The 22,003-nt window shown below is 39.2% G+C and overlaps 3 protein-coding genes across 6 annotated transcripts in view; 1 reads left to right on the top strand and 2 right to left on the bottom strand.

Annotated features, from left to right (window-relative positions):
- Positions 1-1,090: 1,090 nt before the first annotated feature.
- On the bottom strand, positions 1,091-6,209 carry LOC126780202 (protein DDI1 homolog 2). Its single transcript, XM_050504469.1, has 10 exons — positions 5,711-6,209; positions 5,228-5,431; positions 5,081-5,147; positions 4,766-4,924; positions 4,599-4,697; positions 4,365-4,527; positions 4,085-4,274; positions 3,048-3,116; positions 2,719-2,807; positions 1,091-2,582 (listed from the first exon to the last, which is right to left on the bottom strand). Exons 1-10 carry the CDS (start codon positions 5,976-5,978, stop codon positions 2,502-2,504), a joined length of 1,389 nt encoding a protein of 462 aa, XP_050360426.1. The 5' UTR covers positions 5,979-6,209; the 3' UTR covers positions 1,091-2,501.
- Positions 6,210-6,488: 279 nt separating this feature from the next.
- Positions 6,489-18,310, top strand: LOC126780207 (transmembrane protein 198). 2 transcript variants are annotated; one of them, XR_007670462.1, is made up of 9 exons: positions 6,489-6,691; positions 7,404-7,621; positions 7,714-7,824; positions 7,907-8,058; positions 12,310-12,382; positions 13,642-13,733; positions 13,993-14,137; positions 14,212-15,118; positions 15,151-18,310. XR_007670462.1 is itself a non-coding variant. In XM_050504477.1 (8 exons), the coding sequence occupies exons 2-8, from the start codon at positions 7,441-7,443 to the stop codon at positions 14,520-14,522; spliced, it is 1,065 nt and encodes a 354-aa protein (XP_050360434.1). In that variant the 5' UTR covers positions 6,489-6,691; positions 7,404-7,440; the 3' UTR covers positions 14,523-18,310. The 2 variants fall into 2 exon arrangements, 1 of the variants encoding a protein (XP_050360434.1); XM_050504477.1 differs by having other exon boundaries at positions 14,212-18,310.
- Positions 18,311-18,832: 522 nt separating this feature from the next.
- Positions 18,833-22,003, bottom strand: part of LOC126780195 (nostrin) — a 30,517-nt gene continuing 27,346 nt past the window's right edge. For all 3 annotated transcript variants that reach the window (XM_050504458.1, XM_050504459.1, XM_050504460.1), the window contains one exon: positions 18,833-21,427. In XM_050504458.1, coding sequence (XP_050360415.1) covers positions 21,312-21,427 — 116 coding nt within the window. In that variant the 3' untranslated portion in view covers positions 18,833-21,311. The remainder of the gene's footprint in view (positions 21,428-22,003) is intronic.

Below are 22,003 nucleotides of genomic sequence, written 5' to 3'. Positions count from 1 at the left end.
CCGCAATTGGCTCGTAAATGGTAGCTTGGCTGACCGTAGTAACACTAAGTATCATATTGTATTAACTAATAAATAAAAATGACATAATTGACAGAACGAACTTACCAAACGGTTACATTCATTTGTGGAAATAAAGACTGTTGTCTACCTTCATTTAGCACTTGAATTTCCCTGAATTCTTCGAGATGAGATGATGGATGCTGATAATACCTTGATTGCGCGGAATATTCCAGAGCCGAGTAAAATTAGACCAAGCAATGCGGTCAGAAATGTATTGAAATTGCGCTGCGAATTGTCAGAACAAACAATGTGACATGCGTTAATAATTGCTGTGCGTTAGTAATGTTACGTCCACGCGCTTACTTAGGGAGCTGGCGAACAAAATTTATTAAATACTAATATTAATTGTGTCATAAGCATATGAAGATTGCGCCTGCACCTCGATAGCGCTGTATTCACGATTGACAGCGCTTTAAATTTTTAAAGAAATTAGTGTAAGTAAGATAAGGTACTCTATATTTCTGCTTCTGATGTTGATGTACAGAATCCTTCTGAGAAAAGAATGACTTTTGCCTTTAATTTCGACTATTAATTTTAATCTGCGCTTTCAAGTCTTCCACGTGGATTTTCTTCCTTTCTAGGTTCACTATAACTATCAGGCAGATATGACCAATTAATATAGTAGGTACCCTTTATTATTTTACAAATTTAAAGCGATGTAACTTAATAACTCAGCGTCGACGGCTCTTGATTGACGTTCATTTACAGAAATGAATTTATACTGACGATTAGCGACGACGACGACGACGATTATTAAATAGATTTAGATTGACGATCAATCATCGGCCAGACACAGTGGTCAGGCATTTAAAGTGAAGTGAAATATATATCAGGCATCTTCATTATCAATATGATAATAAAACAAACGTTGGAGACAAAACCGTACTGGTGGTGCTCCGCATGATGTCTGAGCTCAAGTGCGACCTCCGTCTTGTCGGTGCTGGTCGATGCTGGTCGGTGCTGGACGATGCCGGTCAAGTGGACGCGCGTCACCGCGTCAGGTGGAGGAGGTTAAGTGAAACAAAATAAATATGATGCGTAACTTTATTTATTCGGTGTTCAATGAAATACAAAACTTTAACAAAGGAAAAACTTAATTTTAGAACAATGTCATTAAAATATATTGTAAATATAAAAAATAATATAAAATACTTAAGAGTAGTACAATGTGGTGGCTGACGTAGCGACATGACTGTTCGACACTTCTGTGCGCCCGACGCCTGCGACGCGGCCGTGGTCAGCTGTAGAACGCCGCCTTCGTACAGTACGACCTGGTAGCGGAAACGTCTCGCGAGCCGATGCACAAATCACGATACCACGCAAGTGTGAAAAGCTGACACAGAGTACTCTCAGCAACTCTCGCGTTTACAAAATATTTATAAATAAATACAAGGCCCATGTTAAATTCGACTGTATTATGTATCCCGCACATGTCTCTTTTTACTTATAACTACGACCACGCAATATATTCGCAATGACCAGACTCAGTATTGCTTATCCGTGGTCAGCGTGTGATATTAGAACGCCGATATGCCTCATACTATGATAACGGCCGAGGCCCGAGCCCCACGCCTCACTCCGCGGACGCCGACTTCTACTGCAACGCGATTTGTGGTCGCTCTACTGAATAAGTACAACATGAAATTGCACTTCAGATCAAAGTTTTGTTAAATCAATCTTAATCTGTATTGTATGTGAGACGGTCCCGTAACGTCTCGTAACGCTCGACTTGACGTACAAATCATCAAAGACATTATCACACGCCTCGAAGCGGCCGCGGACTGGATGTGCAATATTTGTACAATGTATCGAATCGCCGCGCTGTTGTTACGCAGGCTCCGTGGCGAGCGTTCACTTACAAAACTACACAGTATTTTCCTAAATAAGTCTTTCTTTATAACACTCAATAAAAGTCGTTACATTCAAATCATTGCTTAACGTATTTAACAAAGCTATATATAAACGAAAACGAAACCCCTCGGGGGTTAGATGACCAGGGCGCCTTTTATTTATTTCACGTTATAACCTTGTCACCCGCACAGAGCAACTTCTCGCGTAAATCGATCGACAACAAATCGTTAAAAAAAAATCGCAACAATAAGTGTATAAGATTATCAAAAGCGATAATATCGTTGGCTTGGTTAGTTACGCTTTCTACTTAGGTACAACTGTTAGAAAGATACGAGTTGAGCGTTAAGAAGAAACTTGTACAAAATAGTTTTAAGTAGCAACGAGTGAAGTGATACATTTGTAAGCGTTCCATGAATAAATGAAAGCTACAAACGCATCATTATTTAACGATATGTTAAGATGGTCGCTGGCGGCCAGCGAGGCTCAGTAAAGTCAATCGCAGCGGCTTGGTACGGTGTGCGACACATCAGTCGGGTTGCGGCTTCGGTCCGGCGAGCGGGGGGCTCCAGAACCCCGGGAATGGAGATATTTTAAAACTTGAGCGATTTCGCGAACAGAGCCACCGTGGCCTGCGTCTTGTCGCCGTTAAATCGCCGCAACTCCACGACCGCCTGGAAAATATAATTATTTCACTTTAGGTCTCAGCGCGCGTCGTGACAATTGTCTTGGGGGCGCCTTACTCGCGCTGACGTCGGATACAAAGTGATGATAGTAGTAGTAAGTAGCAGTGCAATTCCTATTCGTTACCTGTTCCCTGGTGAAGCCCAGAGCGACGATCTCCTCGACGTCGGTTTCGCCGAACCTGTCCGTGGGCAGGACGGTCACGCTGGGGTTCACTGTGTCAGAATAAATCGACGATAAATAATTATTCGCTTATCCTTATCCTATTTATTTCGAGTTCGAGTAATCTGTTAACCAAAGGCACTTGGCAGATACTTTAGGTCAGTTCCTCGCCACCGCACGCGTTCGCTGCCGGATGTGATTGGCAAAATGCCCATCAGTCGACTTATACGACACCACGGCGCGTTCCATTCTATTCCATCAGTGAATAATGTGTGTGTAAGTATCGCACTCACCGATTCTCTGGCCGGTCGTCTGTCCGGCGCCGGCAGCGCTCACCGGCCGCGGTCCCTGGCTGCCTGCCTCTGCACGCACCAACACAAGCTTTCGTTTATAACTATCGATATTATAATATCCCATTCATCACATACCAATGGAATTATACAATCGTTTCATAAACGCAAACTAAATAATATTACCAAATATAATTAATTGTACAGCTCGGTTTCCATCGATACACTATGCTACCTCTGCTACGGTACAATGTCTAACGTTTACTTTATTCTATCACACAACCTCAACCTCGCTACACTCAAACACGAAGAAAATAAATTAAGGTTTTATGTATATAACAATGGATGTAATAAATCAATAATCTATAGGCAACACTATACCAGGTAACGTATACGATACATACCTGCGAGACACTCGGGAGACACTCGACCGGCCACATAAACGAGTGATGTTTGAGTTTCGTCTCTTGGTCTTTTTGTTCTCAAGTCGTACGTCGAATCACAGGGTGACAATATTTACACGACTGACTTTGTCAATGTCACGTGTGTTTTTTGTCGAGAAATTGTTTATGTGACTTAATATTTATTTTCGTTCTGTTTGAAAGCTAACTTACAATCTACTACACTAGTAGGGATGGATATAACAGCATTAGTTAAATGATTATTTCATGTAGGGAATAGAACATAATTGGACTTTGGCGAGTGTAACCTGTGCCTGGCCGGGACCTGGCCGGGACCTGGCCGGGACCTGCCCAGGTAGCAACCGACATGAAGCAACAAGCAAACAAGACACTAATTATGAATATTACCATTTTTATTTTCCTTTCTAAAATACCATTTTTTTGTACAGCTGGGACAGCCTCCATTACTACAAAGAACAACATTTCTGGCAAAGTGCATGTCTTTGAGACAACCTATAGTCACACTCAAGAAATTTTTTAACAGCCGATCACTGTATATCTCTGTCTTTGCTGAATGTGATATTACAAGGTTATCTCAGAGCAAAAGTTATGAAAATCATTTTCTTTTTCCACGCCCACCTTGTTTTGACTTCTCTAGTGCATCCCTCATCTGCTTCTCTTCGGCATCTCTCACTGACTGTGTTACTATATCGTCCTCAGAAACGCCCGAAAGCCGGGCACACTCTGGCAGATCTGACTCGGAGAGGAAGGGTGTCTCAGTACCTGTTGTTCCAATGTGAAGGATGTTCCTCTTCAGATCTATGTTGCACTGAAATATTATTTTGCAGTATGAACAAACTATTTGTGTGAACTGTACACAATGAATGTGCGGTGGAGTGCAATACGATTGAGTTATCACCTGATGCCTCTTCAGCATGTCGAGCCCTAAAAGCATGTCCATAGGTTGCTCCTCTAGCACTGAGAAGGAGGTAGTGAGGAAGTCTTTCTCGATGCGCATCTGTACCATGTGAATGCGACCTATGATGCGCTGCACTCCAACCCCTTTAGCTATACCTGCCCATCTGTTTAAAATGTTTATGATAAAATAATTCATTTAGATCTGCTTCAAGAGATTAAAAATAATTATGCACACCTTGTGTCTACAAGTCTCATGATGTTGCACCTCTCGGCACATGCAGCTGACATTATCGTAGTCTGTGCCCCGGAGTCAATAAATGCTTTAACTGGAAACCTGAAAAATAAACATAATGAGCAGACAAATTACAAGCGAGTAGACTATATCTATGCTTACTTTCTTACCCATTGACATGACAATTAATGTACAGCATCACAACAGTTCCAAATGTTTCCGGGTTATACTCCATGGCCGCCTCCATGTTAGCCTCTATGTTTTTTTGCCTGATCTCCTCCGCTATCATACGCTGTGCCTCAGTGTCGAATGGATCTGAATTCATCATCCTATTGGAAATATGACCATCAATTATAAAGCTTCTTAACAAAATTTAATAATTTTTCCCATAAACTTTATTTTATCTTTGGGAATATGTATATCTAATATTTAAGAATATAGTTTATATTAAAACTGTCCAAAAAATAGAAAAATATTGTAGTCACCTTATTCTTTGTTGTTGCCTTTCAGTTCTAGCAGATATTTGTTCCCGTAGTACCGAGGCAAATGTATCTAAAAACAAGAAGCAATTTGAAATTGTAATAGCAAACAAAATTTAATCTATGTACATAACTCATAAATGAAATACATACCCAGATTGCCACTCAGTAGAGCATCCGCTAGTCTTGGGTTGTTCTGCTTAAGTAAAGCAAGCTGATCTGGATTAGCCAGGAACATTTCTCTTATAATGCGAGGATCTTCCTCTACTGTAGAATTTCTAGACGCCATAGATGTGCTTGCTCCTTGCGGCACCTGTATGTTGCTGAAGTCAAGATTTGCCAAACCACTTGGCAGAGCTGAAAATAGTCTTTATTTTTATAAAATTTTTAAGTTTTTATCAGTATTGCTTTTAAAAGGGGCTATGACAAATTTTTTGTAAACTTCAAAAAAATATACATATTAATAACATTTAAATGTCAATTTCATTTTTAAACAATTCGATGGAAATCTATTCTCCCAGTGCGCCGGTACACGCAATATGACAATAACAAGTGTCATGAATGACAAAAAGAATGACAATGCAATTTTAAATAAACACAATGTAATCTCGATGTCTGTCCGAAAACGAAAGCTACCTTGGCTTGCGTCGTTCATTTTTAAGTTTGAAGGTGTCCTGCTGTGCACCATGTGGAGCATTACGACTACATCGCCGTCGTGCACTCCCAGTTCCTTGAGTGATTTCTTATCGTGTATCATAGGTTTACCATTGAAAGTCAATGTGATATCTGCTGCAGGGAAACCGGATTCGATTTCACAGAATGCCTTAAAATTTTCTAATTCCAAGTCTTCAGACACGTCGAGGACGAATATTTCGTCGTTAAGAGTGCTGACCGTAACTTTCATTGTGAGATATTGATGATGCGCCGAGACAAAGTGTACTGTTTCCCGAGTAGTATTTGCGGGTGGCGTTATTTATATTTTTAGGATGACAGTCCAAAACATTTTAATACAAATGGTATACAAAATCCAGGTTCTTTCGCGGTAATGCACTCACAAATAAATATTGTTTTATTTGTTCTCGGAGTTCTACCTCGAACTTCGTAAAGGTGGCAGGCGCCAAGCAGCTTACTTCTAATGCTAGGTATGTGCCACTAAAAAAATTTAAGTCTTATTAACGGTTATTGAAATAAACATTTTTTAAAGTTTCTAAGGTATTTTTTTTCCTAAATTGAATTAAATATATTTTATATAAGAGATTAAAAAAGCACATATATTACGATGACAAATTGTTTAAACATGATTATGTTATTGACATAAATGCAAAATACCGGTTTTATGACGCTTTTAGCGGTTCGCGGTCGCGAAGGGCATACCTAGAGCATCACTAAAAAAAAAGTAAATGACGAGAGGAAACTTGAGGAAAACCTTTGTTGTTAGTTTTCTTTGTAGATAGGTAGCTTTAAAATTTTTAAACCTTTTGATTTTGATTCTGGTCTAATAATTAAAAATGAATTTATTTTAGTACTTTAAAATCTCAGTGATATCTTTAGTGAGTAGGTCAGGGTTCTTTAGTTATTTTAGTTTACAATGTGAAATCGACTAACTGACGTATAATGGTAAGTGCTTTATATATTATATATTTACTCTTTTATCAAAATATTGAGGCAGTATTGTTTGCTAAGATTCAAATTATTTAAATGTTTGGTTTCGCTTCGTCGTTGAAGTAGGTATTAACTAATTTACGGTGAAAGTAAATAATTCACTCGAGTAAAACTGATTAAGGTGTCGAAGTCTAAGCCTGATGTGACTTATATATTTGTCGAAATACTTTCTTGCTTACTACTTCATGTGTTGATGTTTGTAGTGCACATTTATAATATTAATGGAATTAGATGTTAAAACTCGTTCAAGGTGCAATTATGGTAGGTATTCTTATTTTTATTTATACCAGTACGATAATTGTACAAGATTTTAGTTGCGTTTGCTTAGCCACACATCAGTTTATAATATTCCTTTTATTATTCCTAAAACCGTAAATCGTAACATTGGTGCATTCAATAATATATTCAAAGATGAAATAATAAAAATGAATAGAAATTTTTCTTTTATAAGAAAACAACATAACTAATTGCAATATATTGTAAAAATCGTATTAATAACAATATTCTTTTTTTATATAATTTTTAAATTTCCAAGTGTGTAATACTCATGTAGTACATATTAGTATAATCAGGAAATGATTTTATTTTCTTAAAGTAACCATTTATATGTTATGTAAATGATTTATCTATTGATTATAAAGATTTCATATCTACTAATACTTTACAGAAAACTTTATAACTATCTGCACGTCTGGGGTCTAAAAATGTCATCAGTAGGGCAGTTAGTGCCACAGGCGACACATGGCCCTCCAAACATGACCACCACATTCAACGGACCACACATAGAAGGGTCATTCTGCTCCCTGATTGATTACAACTATGATCCCATTATCAGTGTGATTTGTGCAATGTACATCATCTTTGGAATTGTCTACACACTCTTTGGTGAGTATGAGAGTTTATGACATATAATTCAAAATGTATTAACATATATTGATTTAATAAAACTCATTATTATATTCAAATTTCTTTCCTAGGGTACCGATGTTTCAAAGCTAGTATGTTTCTAACGGGTTTTACCTTCGGCTCAGCGATAGTTTATCTCATTTGTCTTCAGGAATATTTAATGCCACCTTATGGGAATGTTGGTAAGAATCATTCAACATTGAGGAATTTCTTACAAGAATGAGCTATATTATAAAACATCTTTTATAAATTTTGTTTCTGCAGGTGTGGCGGTATGTGCTGGACTGCTGTTCGGTCTCATAACAATGTTGATCCAGTACGTGGGGCTGTTCATGACAGGCTTCCACACGGGTCTCCTGCTCGCCATCGCCGGCCTCGCCATCTACGATCACTTTCTTGAAAACAAACCTAATACGGTAAGTCTTCCATTTCATATTTAGCCTTGCGACACATATTTGGACGTACACTGTGCGACGCGCACAGGCCGCGTATTGCAGCCGCCGATATGCGGTCAGTGCTCAGTGACAACAGCGTCAATTCAGAGCCACATCGAGTCTAATTGATTTAGTTATAAATATATGAAACGAAAGTGTTTATACCTGTATATGAAACTGATCGAGATCGCGTCTCGCGTCTCCCACGCTTCGTTGCGTTATTTAAACCGGATTCGATCAATTGCATCTTGTGCTTGTTATGTTCGAGCGGTTTTATTCGATCGTCGAAGGACGGACTCGGCTCGTACGGTTACGGTTGGAATCAAGCTAACGAGTGACTCACTTCTCAATACCACGAAAAGTGATAACGCGACGCCGATTGTACGAAATTAAAATTAGTTAATTTAATTAACTATAAAACAATATGTAAGGAATATTAATCAGCTAAGTTGACACAGACATCAAACTATGAAATATTATCGTAACAGTTTATCTGAAGTATTGATTTATGTATTACTCGACTCGAGTCACGTACGAACATACATACGTCCAGAACTGGTTGGACAAGTGTTTCAACATGGGTGCAGACGTCCTCAGGGTGATGTTGCATCGCGATGTTACATGGCTTACCTCTCCCAGTAAATGGGCTATCTTATGTAAAAATATATTCAACGCGTTCATACAACAAACTCTCCAGCTTTCTATAGTAGTATAGACTGCTGTCGGCTATAAATGTACGTGAGATATTTATAATATATGATTAGATTAATGCTTTTAGAAATGTTAAATTCTTACAAACTGTACATCAACCGTACCATAATCTACCTCCGAGTCTAATTTTCTTTCTTAAATAACAACCGGTATTTATATAAAACAAACAAATATACAAACGTTAACATATGGTTGTTTGCGACAGTCGCTATTTTCTGTAATAACGCACAAGTGGCACACGGTGCAGTTTATTAATGAAGAGAGTATGGCGCGTTGAGCCGTGAGCCGTGAGCCGAGCGGCGCTGTCCGCGGTCAGCCCCGGCCTCACTATACTAACTATCGCTACAGCTTATTGTTATGTATTGATCTATCGGGGTAGCCGCATGTGTGCGCTGCCCGTGTAGAGTCGAGGTGTATAAAAGTTGCAAACAAACCACACCAGGCGATCAAATGAGTCTCTCCTCTCAGTCTCAGAACCTTGTAATATCTACAGAAAACCCTCAAGATTCATATATGTCTATATTGTTTGTTTCGTTAAGATTCAATTTTGCTTAACAAATATATTGAACTATAGTTATAATTTATTTCTTAATCGTAAGTCACCGCTGGACCTGCTCTATAGTCAATTTTCTAATGCGGACTTCGTTGACTTAATCTTAAAATATCTCCTACATGAATATACACATACAATCGTGAAGTATATTGGTGAAGGAGTCATTTTACAAGTGACTGCCTCGTTGGACTAGTGGCTAGATGTAAGGCCGCAGACCCGGAGGTCCTAGGCTTAAATCCCAGGTCGGGCTATAAAAATCGGGTTATTGGGTGTTTCTGTCGGAAAATTTTCAGTAGCATCCCAGAGTTTGAAAGTCGGAAATGTGTACACTCCCGTGCCTCGGAAAGCACGTAAAGCCTTTGGTCTAGAACTCCTTCCAGTCGTGTCGGATTGCCGTCCCATCAGATTATGAGAATTAGGGAATAGAGAGTACACCTGTGTTTGCGCACACACTGGTGCACTATAACATTACCTGCGCAGCTGGCTAATCTCTCTTGAGACTAGACGCCGTGGCCGCAACCGGCCTGGGGGCCTTCCATGTACAATCACAACATAAAAGTTACATATCAATCGAATTAGTAATTTTATGTTGTTAGTGAGAATATGTAAAGTGTAGACTACATTCACTTTTTGACTACATTCGCACACCTGCGCGGTCTCTACTATACTACACAGTTATAGTTTATATAATAAAGATTCTAATAAAAGTAGACGTGTACTTAGTATTAACCAATTCAAAGCGGCGAAATTAACCAAAACTCGCCATCCGTATTTGGTTCTGAATCAAAAATACACCGATGGGCATGCAATTTATGTAGCAAATACATATTTAATAAGTAGGGCCATTTAAAGCCAGGCAATGGCCCTCGAGCAACGCAATACTCGGGAATCCTTAGCCTTACAAAAATACCATATAAATATTTGAATATTTTGTGCTAACGAAGTGATTATAATTGTTGTAAATGTAGTAATGGAGAGACATATTCGAAAAAGTTAAAAGCAAAGCAAAGTAATGAACATTCTTCTCTCACTCTCAGCTTTTGTAATATGATAAGTACAAGTACATTCAACACGTAGTTACGAGTGTAGCGTTTTCCGCCACCGAGCGCGACGCGTCTCGCCTTCGTAGAGTACACGAGATCTGCACTTCTCGATCGCAGCACTTCCGATCGGAGTTAGGTCACCGTTCTGCGAACAAAGCGAAGACAAATTAAATGCAGTCTAGCCGAGCGTCGTGATTACTTGCATCACTATCAATTGTTATTAGTTATCCATGAGGCCTTAGAGCCCTTTAGACATGTTGAACGGTTACACTGAAAGTAAGGCTCTCACTCATTCGTAGTGTAGATTCTATCGAAAAGAACCATTAGGTATTAAACTTTTTTTTATATTATAAGTAAGAAATGTTAACCATCGCTAACATCGCTAATGCGCTACTGGCTCACTCACCCTTTAAACCGGAACACAACAACGCCAAGTACTGCTGTTTTACGGTAGAATATCCGATGAGTACCTACCCAGACGAGCTTGCACAAAGCCCTACCACCAGTAAAAGAACTCGGGAGGTAGTTACTCTTTATTACAAATTATTTTATTTAAGTAAAATTAAAAGACACCGGCTCGGCTCAGTCGCTCGGGGCTCTGCGAACTGGCGTCGCTTATATTTTATTCAGTGCAGGGATTTGCAGGTAGACCGACGAGCCGCTTACATAATCAAAATGTCCTCAGTTTAAATGTTGAAGAAAATGAGATTTTTTTTAACTACTTCCTCTTGAGGGCTCACCCTCAGTCAGCATAGAGTCTGCATTCTGCATTATTTCTTTTGTAACTGCATCGATGGGCTTCTTGGTAAATAACATGACTTTATCGGTAATGATATATATAATGTTAAATTATAACCTTATCTAACAACTGAACTAGTGCACCCTCTCCACTGGTGGGCCGGTGGGCTGGTGGGCCGGTGGGCTGCGCTCTGTTCTATTTCGCCAAGCTGTATCTTTACAATTACCTGTAATTGTATATCTATATGTAAAGCATTGAATGCTTATATGCGACCGATAACCTTACTGGAAGCGAAGTAATTATTATTAAATTAAATATAAGGGCAGCCTTAAAAGTGTATCGTGGGCGAAAATCAAATGAACGATTTTATTAAAAAAAACAGTACTCGTCTCGAGTCGCCGGCGGAGCGCTTGCTATCTATTAAAGTTCGAATATTGTACGGTTGTCTCTGCGAACTGTTTCACTGTTGTATTGTTGTATTTGTTGTGTTGTTGCGACGTAATTCGCTATTGTCAATATTGCGGATTGATAATTATACTAAATACGAATGACTTCATTTTAACGCGCTAAACCATTGCAATGCGAATGTCACTGTTACGATTTTGTGTTCCTGGAGAGATCTGACCTCACTTGTATTTAATACAAGCATATGTTTGTTTTTATTACAAGTATAAAAGCGCAGTCATTATTATATATGTCATTCAACTACAACTTGGAAACTGTTACACGATATCTTCGCAAATCGAATTTGATTTGATTTTCTTTTATTTAATTAATTTGATGAAAATTGAAGTAACGTAAATAGAAGCGTAGAATAATTGTAATGATTTTTCTACTCGAAACTTGTATCATTTAAACGGTGCGGTCTCGATAGTGCAGCGCGTTTTTAGTCCTTTAGGTTTCACTGTCCTTTCTTAATATAGCAACTACTTATTTACCCTTAAACTTTAATTTTTTTTTATAATTTGTCTGAATGAAACTTTACATTTTTAAAACTTATTTTTGCAGTCTAATTATATAAATATGTAAATTTGTTTAATCAAAGTTAAGGTTTACTTTAAGAAAGAACTAACTCCGTGCATCTTACAAAACGTAGTTACAAGCGTAGTCGACTCGTACTCCCGAGACCTATCTAGAAACGCAACCCGCAACATATATCCTTACCGTAAAATACGTAATCTTTCCAGTACTGGCTCTGCGTGGTGGTGTTGCTCGTCTCCGGGATATTCTTCGCGGTCATTAACCTCTACTGGAAGAAAGGTGAGTTATTTTTTATCAATTATCAGCTGAGAAACAACGATAAATGCGCTTTTTCGAGAATACATTCCTGTTTTCGTTCACATTTATATTTCAGGCTCTTCATTAATGAGTATGGATTTAGTTTTATTTTCTATGGCACAAAGCTAACACTTAATAGAAATATATTCACATTCGATTTGCTTAAAAGCATAAACCCATTTGATATTCTAAGGAATATGTTGTTAACATACATACTCGTAAGTGCACACACGACTAGCACTAACTGGGGCTTCGCCCGCGATAAGTTGAACAAGTAGAACACCCTTGTCTTCTGCCGGTGTCAGTGCACACCTGTCAATATCAATATCTCCGTGTCGTATTTCCAGGACAAGTGTCAATCGTGGCGTGGTAGTTGGCTCTGCTCCCGAATCGATAGCCTATTAGATAGATAGATATTAAGAGAATGACTTGTACGATAAGTATCGTTCATAATATCCCGAGTACCTGTACCACCACCACGAGATATCGAATAAGTTACTTTTATATGAGGTGAGCGGTACGGAGTCGTGACTCGAATCGGATCGAAATTGCTTACATAGCGTGGCAAGCAACTTTCACACGTTACTTTATCATTTTGAGCCGAATCGTGTAAAGTGAATACTGTGTACCGGGCTTAATGATACGATGACACGAGGGATTTTCGACGCCAAGGAATAGGTTATGCTCGTTTCATAATGGCAAGGTCAGGAGGTGCATTGAGACAACAATGAGGTTCTTTTGTTCTTTTGTTTGAACTCAAGTATAGACATATTTGAGTTCTGGTTTCCGTGCACTGTGCTGTGAAATATACTATAAGCTATTCATATATATTTGTCCTTGGTCCTGTGGTGGAACGCTGTCCGGTTGTGTCAGGTAGCCGTTCCATCGGATTATGAGAGCGCACAGTCGGGTTTGCGTACAGTCGAGCACTATAAGCTAACCTCTCCTAAGAATGGTCACTTACCATCAGGTGGAGTAGTCATTTCTCCTACCGGCTAATATATATAAAATAAAAAAAATTAGTTAGCCACGGACGACTTTATCTCATTTTGTTCAAAATTTACAATTGAATTGTAATTAGTACAGTATGTCTTGTTTCTAAATTTGACCTCGATTTAATCAACTAACAGAAGTTTGCGCAAACCAAACGCAATAAATACAAGTGAGACGCTCGAGTCACGTTCCGGTTAGTCGCGCATATCGGGTCGCGGCCTGCGGTTGTAGCGTGCGTGTCGTTCCAGTGCTGACGGCGTTCGGCACGAGCGTGTACGGCGGCGCCGTCGTCGCGACCTGCCTCGACTACTTTCTGGAGCGCATGGTCATGCTCAAGTGGGTGAGTAACGCACTCTACACGTATACATACATCGTACGGCGATTGTTTGCTATAAGAAATGTGTGGACGAATGCGAGAAGTGTCATCATTATATACGAAACGAGTAGGTGTGTAAATATTTAATAGACGAATTTTTTACTTCGTCGTTTAAGTCCATAGTCCGTCCCGGTCGAGTCATTGTTATCGTACGTTTTGTTACTGACCGTACCTCCCACTTCCCGTTGACCTTTGAACGAAAAAATATTGTGCCGTGTCGTAGTTGTGGGAGCGCGCTAAGCTGGAGCCTGTAGTGGTGCCGCCGTGCAGGCTGTCGTGGCTGGCGCTGGCCGCGTGGCCTGCAGCCGCGATCGTGGGGTTTGTGGCGCAGGGCGCGCTCACCGCCGCCGGGACGCACCACGAGCAAAGTTTGTACCATTCTTAGTTGTTGATATTTGTTTGTGACGTTTTTTAATAATTATATTCACGTGTGTACGGTCAGGTATAGGCGCCCAGAAGCGTCGGTTGAAAGCGCAGCAGGCGCGGCCGGTGACGCGCGAGCAACGCGCCGAGATGAAGCAGCGCAAGTACCGGTACTTGTACCAGGTGCGCACGGCGCACGGGGACGTGATCTCGCAGTCGTACGTGCAGGCGCTACAGAAGAAGGCGCAGTGCGGCAACTGGAGCGGCGCGTGCGGCGGCGGCGGCGGCGGCGAGTGCAGCACGCTGCAGAGCGACTCCACGCACCTCACCGTGCTCGCGCCGCCCACCGACTCCGACGACGACCTCAACCAGATACGCGCCGCGCACTAGGTAGGCGCCACACGCCGAGACGCGGAGTTAGGTTAATTCCGAGCACCCAGTATTATCGTGCGAGGTGCCGTCGTACTCATTACGTCATCATATTATAGTAGTAGTGATCGATATTATCGATGTATTTGTATTGGATGTGATTTTACGAAATTTTATTATTATTATTGTATTTTATATTGTAATCACATTACTAATGTCTAAGTGTCGGAGTTCGAGGCCATTTCTTTAATTTTTTTTTTTCGATTACACGTATTTTTATTAACTTATTAAAAAAATTGTTACGAATTCAGAAGTTATCGATACCTCGAGGGGCCGAAACGGCTAAGTAGTTAGAATCGTTCTCGAGTGACGTCGACCCTCACCGAAATAATTAAAACACTGCCATATTGATAGCTTTTATAAATACTTTATAGGTCGTAAATGATTACAGAGTCGAGAACGACGGCCTCGGACTCCCCCGCTACCTCGCCCGCACGAGCGAGCGTGCACTAGGAGAAGTCTGTCTGTTGAACCTTTCGAGATTTACTATGATAACATTCCCACATTTTGTTGTTACTCTAACGTTTCTGCTGAGATTAGTTTCGTTTGTATATTCCGTTGGTGGAGACTTGTCGTTTCCTATCTTTAGACTGAACTGAACGATTACGGATATTTCGCTGATGGCGTTCCTCTGCAAAGCACAATGCTGTCGAGCGGGTAAGCTCTATAAGAGCGCAACCAGCGTCGCGTCCAGCGTGCGACCGTACGCGTACAATGCGCACGGTGCGTACGGCGCGAAGCGTACGTTCTGTTCGACGTGTGATATGTTATATTTTGGCCAAAGTTTATTTAAGTTGTTACAGCTAAGAGCACAATTATTTTTGTTCACTTTTAATATTTACGCGAACTTTACTGCTTTCCTTAGTATTAAGTGGCCGTTTCGATCGTTATGTCTTTGTCGGTAAACCGCAACGGTTCTAGTGGCGCAGCAGACGGGTCGGGGCAGGCGGTGCGGTACGCGTACATGTGACGCAGGAGCCGTACAGATAGTTTTAGTTGGCATTCCTCCGTATGTCCCCTTCGCGCCGTGTCCGTCTGTTCGCTCAACTCTAGTCTTTTGATCCCGCGCGCGTGTGTGGCGATACCGTCACCGATGACGTCACGTCGTAGACGTCCTGCGCGCCCGTATTATATACGAATTATTTGTTTTCGATGTATTTTTATTTTATTTTGTAAAAGTTTCTAACTTTCGTCTACTCAAGATAAGTTATTATGAATAAACTCTTACGACTGTTATTTTATTTTTAGTTTAATTATTATTATTTTTGTGTTGATTTGTATTGTATTTTATTATTTTTCAAACGTATGCGTGTGTGTGTTTTATTTGATTCCTCTCACACTCTCTCCCTCTTGTATAAGATATTATATGAATAGATTATTGAAATAAATACGATCGATCGTTAGATGTAAAAAGGCTAAGTCGTAATCGCTAGGGACGCATACCGGAGACGAGTTGCGTCAGCCGTCGAGTAGTACACTCGGAACAATAATATGGTAAGTGAGTTCCGACAGTAGGTCGATAGTCGATAGTCGTGCATTCGTTTCGTAATATTTAATTTGAATGGCATTCACCAGTGCACAGTGACTATGATCACTTGAAATGAAAATGATAATATGTTGGTATTGTATAATTTCCCATGTAAGTGCTGTAGTCGCGCGACGTACGTCGAGTGCGAGCTAGTACGTGCTCCGGGCGGGTACGTGCCGAAGTTAGATACACCCGGGAAGCGGAAGGTGATATTTTAAAGTAAAAAATGTACGTTAACTGTATTTTTGTAAATATGTTGTAGGCGAAAAAAATATTTTTAGTGAGCGCAACTGCATTCTCGTCGTAGAACTCTCTCGTCACTGTTTGTCTAAAGTCGCGGTGTCGCGTATAGCGCGTCCCGCTCGCACTCCCGTCGGTGTCGCGTGTAGCGCGTCCCGCTCGCACTCCCGTCGGTGTCGCGCGTAGCGCGTCCCGCTCGCACTCCCGTCGGTGTCGCGTATAGCGCGTCCCGCTCGCACTCCCGTCGGTGTCGCGTGTAGCGCGTTCCTCTCGCACTCCCGTCGGTGTCGCGTGTAGAGCGTCCCGCTCGCACTCCCGTCGGTGTCGCGACGCTCACATACGAACGATATTTCTAGATCTAATGTCTTGAGTCGAATTCGAAATACAGACATTTAATATTTATATCGTGTTGATGTATTTTAAAGTTATGGTGTATTTGGGGTTCCGTATCACAGAAGGGGCTTCACAGTTAGACTCCGTCCGTCTAAACATTCATTGTGAAATTGCCCTCGGGCACGGGGTCAATAGAAGGATGGTAGGTAGTAGGACGATACGAAGTTCTGTTTCTATCGGCAGCTGTAGCGAATAAGCAAACCTTTAAGGCTAAATAAACAAATAGGAACTTAACGAATAGGCACTTTGTCCTAATAAGTCCTATTTCAAAGGCGTTGTCGAATGATGTACATAATAAACAAATATGAAATATCCGTCGGCGGTTCATAGAACCACCGCAGCGCTCGATGGGCTTCGGAACCCTGCCGATTTAAATCGCAATAGACGTGTGTTTAAGTTATGACCATTTTAACATTTCTTAAATTAGAAGTAGTGTATTTGCCAGCGCGCAACGTTCGCCTTTGCGTAACGCACAAGTTGATAATAACACTCTGGAAGTATATTTATTCAACCTTTTACTTTGACAAAATATACTTTTCGAGACAATATAAATATAGACAGAACTTAAGTAGCAAACTTCCCTCATACTCATTCACCGTATGGTGACACCAGCGTGAGGCCGGCCGTGTCGGTCTTCACCCGTGACACGTCAAGTCTAAAATTATTATTAATTAATTAACCTTGATGTCCTAGGAATTGTAATTAACAGTGCAAAGGAATTGCACAATTATTGTGATTCTAATTATCTTTTATATAAATAAATAATCTCTAAGCATTAAATGTTTCTAGAGTTTTATACCGAGTGATCAATAAAGTGAAATATTCTACAATTATGTACTAAAATTGTAATAAGTAATTCCTGAAGATTTCCTTACGGACGGTGTCGTCCAGGCGAAACTCTAGGAACAGGCGACTACAAACCACAACCTGCGTTGATCACATCGATACCGGGCGACTGCTGTACTTTTGTCCTTTGCGGCGTCCGCTCTGCGCTGGAGGGACGGGCTGACCACTTGATGTGTTTTATTTCCTTTAGGGAGAATACTCTTATTATTTATATATTTTTATTATAAATATTTATGAAGATCACAACTGGAATTTGTGCCATTCTCACTTGTAGCCGCAGCGCGCCGGTAGAATGTCACAATTTTTAATAATTTTCCTCAAAATTTAAGAACAATCAAGCATTCATAAGGGTTATTCGCGGCCGCCGATCCGCCTGTTAGTGGAGGGCTAATTTTGCCAAGTACGAACGTAATTTCCATATTTTAATAAATTGTAGCAAATCGATTCTATTGGTAGATCCAATGATCCACTGGACGTACCACATTCATACAATTCTCGTCCATCTTAAATCTATAGAGTATTTTTCTATGCTGAAGAGCAAAAACCGTATGATGTCTGTAACACAGACCTCGAGTTGTCGTAGGTTGTCGGTCTGGTCGAGGTGTGCTCGTGCCACTGTCTCTGGTCTGCCCGTACGAACACTCGCGGGCCACTCGTACACAATTAGCAGTAGATATGTTGGACTGCAGTCCTCTCTTGCCAATACTGTAATCTACGAACGTTATTTTAATAAATAATTTGTTGTCATCTCTAATCGACTTTTATTTACCCTATTACGTAAATGATATCGTCATTCTATAGGATTAATTTAATTTACCTCTAATTCTGTGACAGTACTGATTTTTTTATAGATAAGCGGCTATGGGTCACCTGATGGAAAGTGATCACCAACGCCCAAAGATATCGGCGTTATAAGAAATATTAACCATCGCTTACATTGCCAATGCGCCACCGACCTTGGGAACTAAGATGTTGTATCCCTTGAGCCTGTAATTACACTGGCTCACTACTCATCCTTCAAACCGGATTTGCGGTAAATATCTGATGAGTGGGTGGTACATATCCAGGCGAGCTTGCACAAAACCCCTTCCACCAGTAAAAGGACCAAATACCTAAAGGACACAATATGGGGAATACCTTATTTGGTATACGTAGGTTTGCAGACAGGTTGCTTGCTCAGCACGCACAGTGTAAATGGGAAAACGTCCCATATAAAACGGAATACAAAAATGTTAAAGTTTTGAGGTTAAATGAAACGACTTGGAACAATGAAGAAATATAATTAGACAATTACAAATAATAAGTCAGTTATGTATAATTATCACCATTTTGTTTATTACATAAAATACTTTGGTTTAATTTAACACTAACACGCTTACACGTACATATTGCAGACAATTTATCATTATGTATATTATTTCCAAATATTCACGATTTCTCAAAATACGTTCTAAAAACAAAAATTACATACATCTAAGTACCTATCTACCTATACACAATAAATAATTAACGATCGCTCAAAACACGGTACCTGCGGATAGCAAGAATCGCCGATTTATAATGAATAGGTATTTCTTGCGTATATCAGTCGCTTTGTATTAATTATCATTATTATCAAAAGGCCTACACCATACTCTTTGGAATAATTTATAAAGTACGGGCAACGAAGCACAACATAAAATAGAATACTGCCGGCCGCCGGTCGTACCGAGAGAAGCGTGTAAAGCGCGTTCTTAACGTACTCATGAGTTCCTGCTGAAATACGTATTATAATAAAAGGATTCAATCGGATCCGCTATCTTGCCAGTAGTCAAAATTTGTTTGTTATTTAGTAGAGGAGAATGGCGAGAATGAATTTATTTTGGGACCCATCGGAAGGGATAGCGTATGACATAGAAACTTACATAGTAACTATAGAACTTGGCAAAACAAACGGTAAGTGTAAAAAAGTGTGTGAGAAAATATAAAAGTAAAAGATTACCAAAAATTATTTATTGTACGAGTAGAATTACAATTGTGTTAAAATAATATTTATATGAATAACTATAACATAGGTATGTACATATGTGAGTATGAAGTCCTTAGATTTATTTCATAAGTATGCTTTATTTTGGGATTTTAGGTTTATTTAAACCACTCTATGTATAACAATATATACTGTCTCTTCTTAAACAAAGAATTAAAATACATTTCAACTATCTGATCATTTTCATCGAAAACAACGACAATATAAAGGGCTTTCTATTCAAAACTCAATTGTCATGTCAACAAAATCTCTATGGCGCCGTTCCGTTGCTGCACGACTAATTTTCTAATAAATTATAATATGTTCTTTCTTTTGAATCTCATAAATATTTTTTATATAAACTTGTATATTAACGATGCTTCGTTAATTTTTAAATTACGTGGGTCCATTCTCGCCGTTTTCCTTTCGAATAAACCGCTTTGTTTTTTTTTAGTACCACTTCAGTGTTTTTTCAGTGTCGTCTGTTCGCGTCGTTAATTTTTCAAAACTTTAGCTAAGAGTTTTCAGCAAATTATGCCGATTTTCTAAGAAAAAAATTAACTATATTCCATCCTCATTTAATGTACTATTCAAAGGTATGTAGAAGTATTCGAATGGTTAAATTTTTGAATTGTAGCAATTTTCAAGTTAGACCGTGAAAAATTTTGATCAGTTGTGCGATTAGTGGACACGAAATTGTCACAACGGATATTTCTAAAGCTATGTGTACAAAAAACGTTTTGAATATTATTAATTAATATTTCGCAGAATATTCAAGAAAGATTTAAAAATTTTAAAGAACCGAAAAATAATTTAATAGATTTTGTAGTTTATTTTTTTGCTTAATAAATATTCCTCATAAAGTAACTAAAACTCGCCTACTTATATACGCCCAATTGAATTAAATAAAATTATGCTACATTTCTTTTCCTTTGTGACACGTTCCGTGGTGATTTTCATTGTGCGAATTCGTCAAATTTTTGACTGCTATATACATAACAAGTAATATGGCAACCTACTTCAACAGAATTAAACTAAACGGTGTTTTCAAAAAAGAAAATCCTACTAAAAAACCCTATTATGAAGACGGTGAAAAGGTAATTTATTACATAATTAATTATGTAAATATAGCTATTTACGTGTTTTTTATGTTGCATAATTATTAAAAATATTGAATTTTTATTTGAGGTGGCTCCTGTTTGCCGCAAGTGCTTTATTCTTAAATACTTTGCAACCGCAGTGTAAATTAACTACGATACTATGAATGTAATACATTTTATTTGTGCTTTTGTTTATTGATCGAATGTCTTCAGCCAACTGCGGCGGCTAGTTTTTGTGCCGTGGTCGGCAGTGCGGAAGCATCAGTGTGCCTCACTTAATTAATATGTTTACGTAACGAACTGCTCTGTTTTCACTTTAGCCAATAGTTTTTGCCTTCATTTTGTAATAAATTACAGTCCGAGAGCCAAAGATGAGCTCGGTGATCAGCGGGTCGTCACGATGCGCTGGCTCCGATACCATGTATAATTTTATACTGATAGTAAATAGTAATTATTTGAGGCAGTTTCAGAGACAAGAGTTTAGAATGTGCAGTGCCTCTGCACTGCGCAAAATGCAAAATGTCGAGGAGAACAACTTTGTGTTCTTTCTCAATTTTTGGATCCTCAGCTCAGCTTATTTCTTACGGTGAAGGTAAGCTCGGTCACGAATGGTAATCAATGTATTATTTGTCGAAGCTTCATACACAAGAGGTGATTTCTTCGACGTAGGACGAGGGGAAGATGCCGAAGGAACCGTTCAAGTCTCCACTCCACCAGACGTCGTCTTGTTTCTCGTATATATTTATAATGTCACCTGGTCCACAAAATTTATAGTCAGTCTTTAATATTTGCTAAGTTTTATGTATCGCATCGGTATTACCACCGTTAGCCGTTAGGTACCATTTATCAAAAATCACATAAAATTCGCAAATTAGTTTGCCATTAAAACAAAGTAAGAAAAATAAATTAAATAGTTAATAACACAACTAATAATCACATAAAAGTCGTATTTACAGATTAATCGATGAAGTAACAGATAAAAATTATTTTAAAACAGAAATTGTTATTTCTATTCGGTCCTAAAATTGTATATAATAAATTCTAATAGAAAAGTCTATCGCAATTGCATCAGTGAACAAAGATAAATAGAGTCATTTGTTACAGAGAAAATTGACGAATGAGTCGTTACATGTATACGCAGCTACAGGTTGGCATTAATTGGCGCAAATATTTAGGGGTCCTCTCGGACCGGCCCTCGTTAGTAAAATGTCACTAATGATCGACCAAATAGAAATAAGAGCGATTGCAAGATTTACACTATAATTCATACAAATTAAAATGCGACAATAATAATTATAACTTTCTTTGTATATTTATTTTATAAACGATT

The sequence above is a fragment of the Nymphalis io genome, chromosome Z (assembly GCF_905147045.1).
Source record: "Nymphalis io chromosome Z, ilAglIoxx1.1, whole genome shotgun sequence".
Classification (NCBI taxonomy): domain Eukaryota; kingdom Metazoa; phylum Arthropoda; class Insecta; order Lepidoptera; family Nymphalidae; genus Nymphalis; species Nymphalis io.
This window is presented reverse-complemented; position numbering and strand designations above follow the sequence as displayed.

Excerpts from the sequence above, each read along its gene's own strand:
- LOC126780202 (XM_050504469.1), bottom strand. The coding sequence starts at position 5,978 with ATGAAAGTTACGGTCAGCACTCTTAACGACGAAATATTCGTCCTCGAC. Across the intron at positions 5,148-5,227 it reads TCTACTGAGTGGCAATCTGG|ATACATTTGCCTCGGTACTA; the intron begins GTATGTATTTCA and ends TCTTGTTTTTAG. Across the intron at positions 2,583-2,718 it reads TGGGCTTCACCAGGGAACAG|GCGGTCGTGGAGTTGCGGCG; the intron begins GTAACGAATAGG and ends TATATTTTCCAG.
- LOC126780207 (XM_050504477.1), top strand. The coding sequence starts at position 7,441 with ATGTCATCAGTAGGGCAGTTAGTGCCACAGGCGACACATGGCCCTCCA. Across the intron at positions 13,734-13,992 it reads GCATGGTCATGCTCAAGTGG|TTGTGGGAGCGCGCTAAGCT; the intron begins GTGAGTAACGCA and ends GCCGTGTCGTAG. Across the intron at positions 14,138-14,211 it reads CGGGACGCACCACGAGCAAA|GTATAGGCGCCCAGAAGCGT; the intron begins GTTTGTACCATT and ends GTGTACGGTCAG.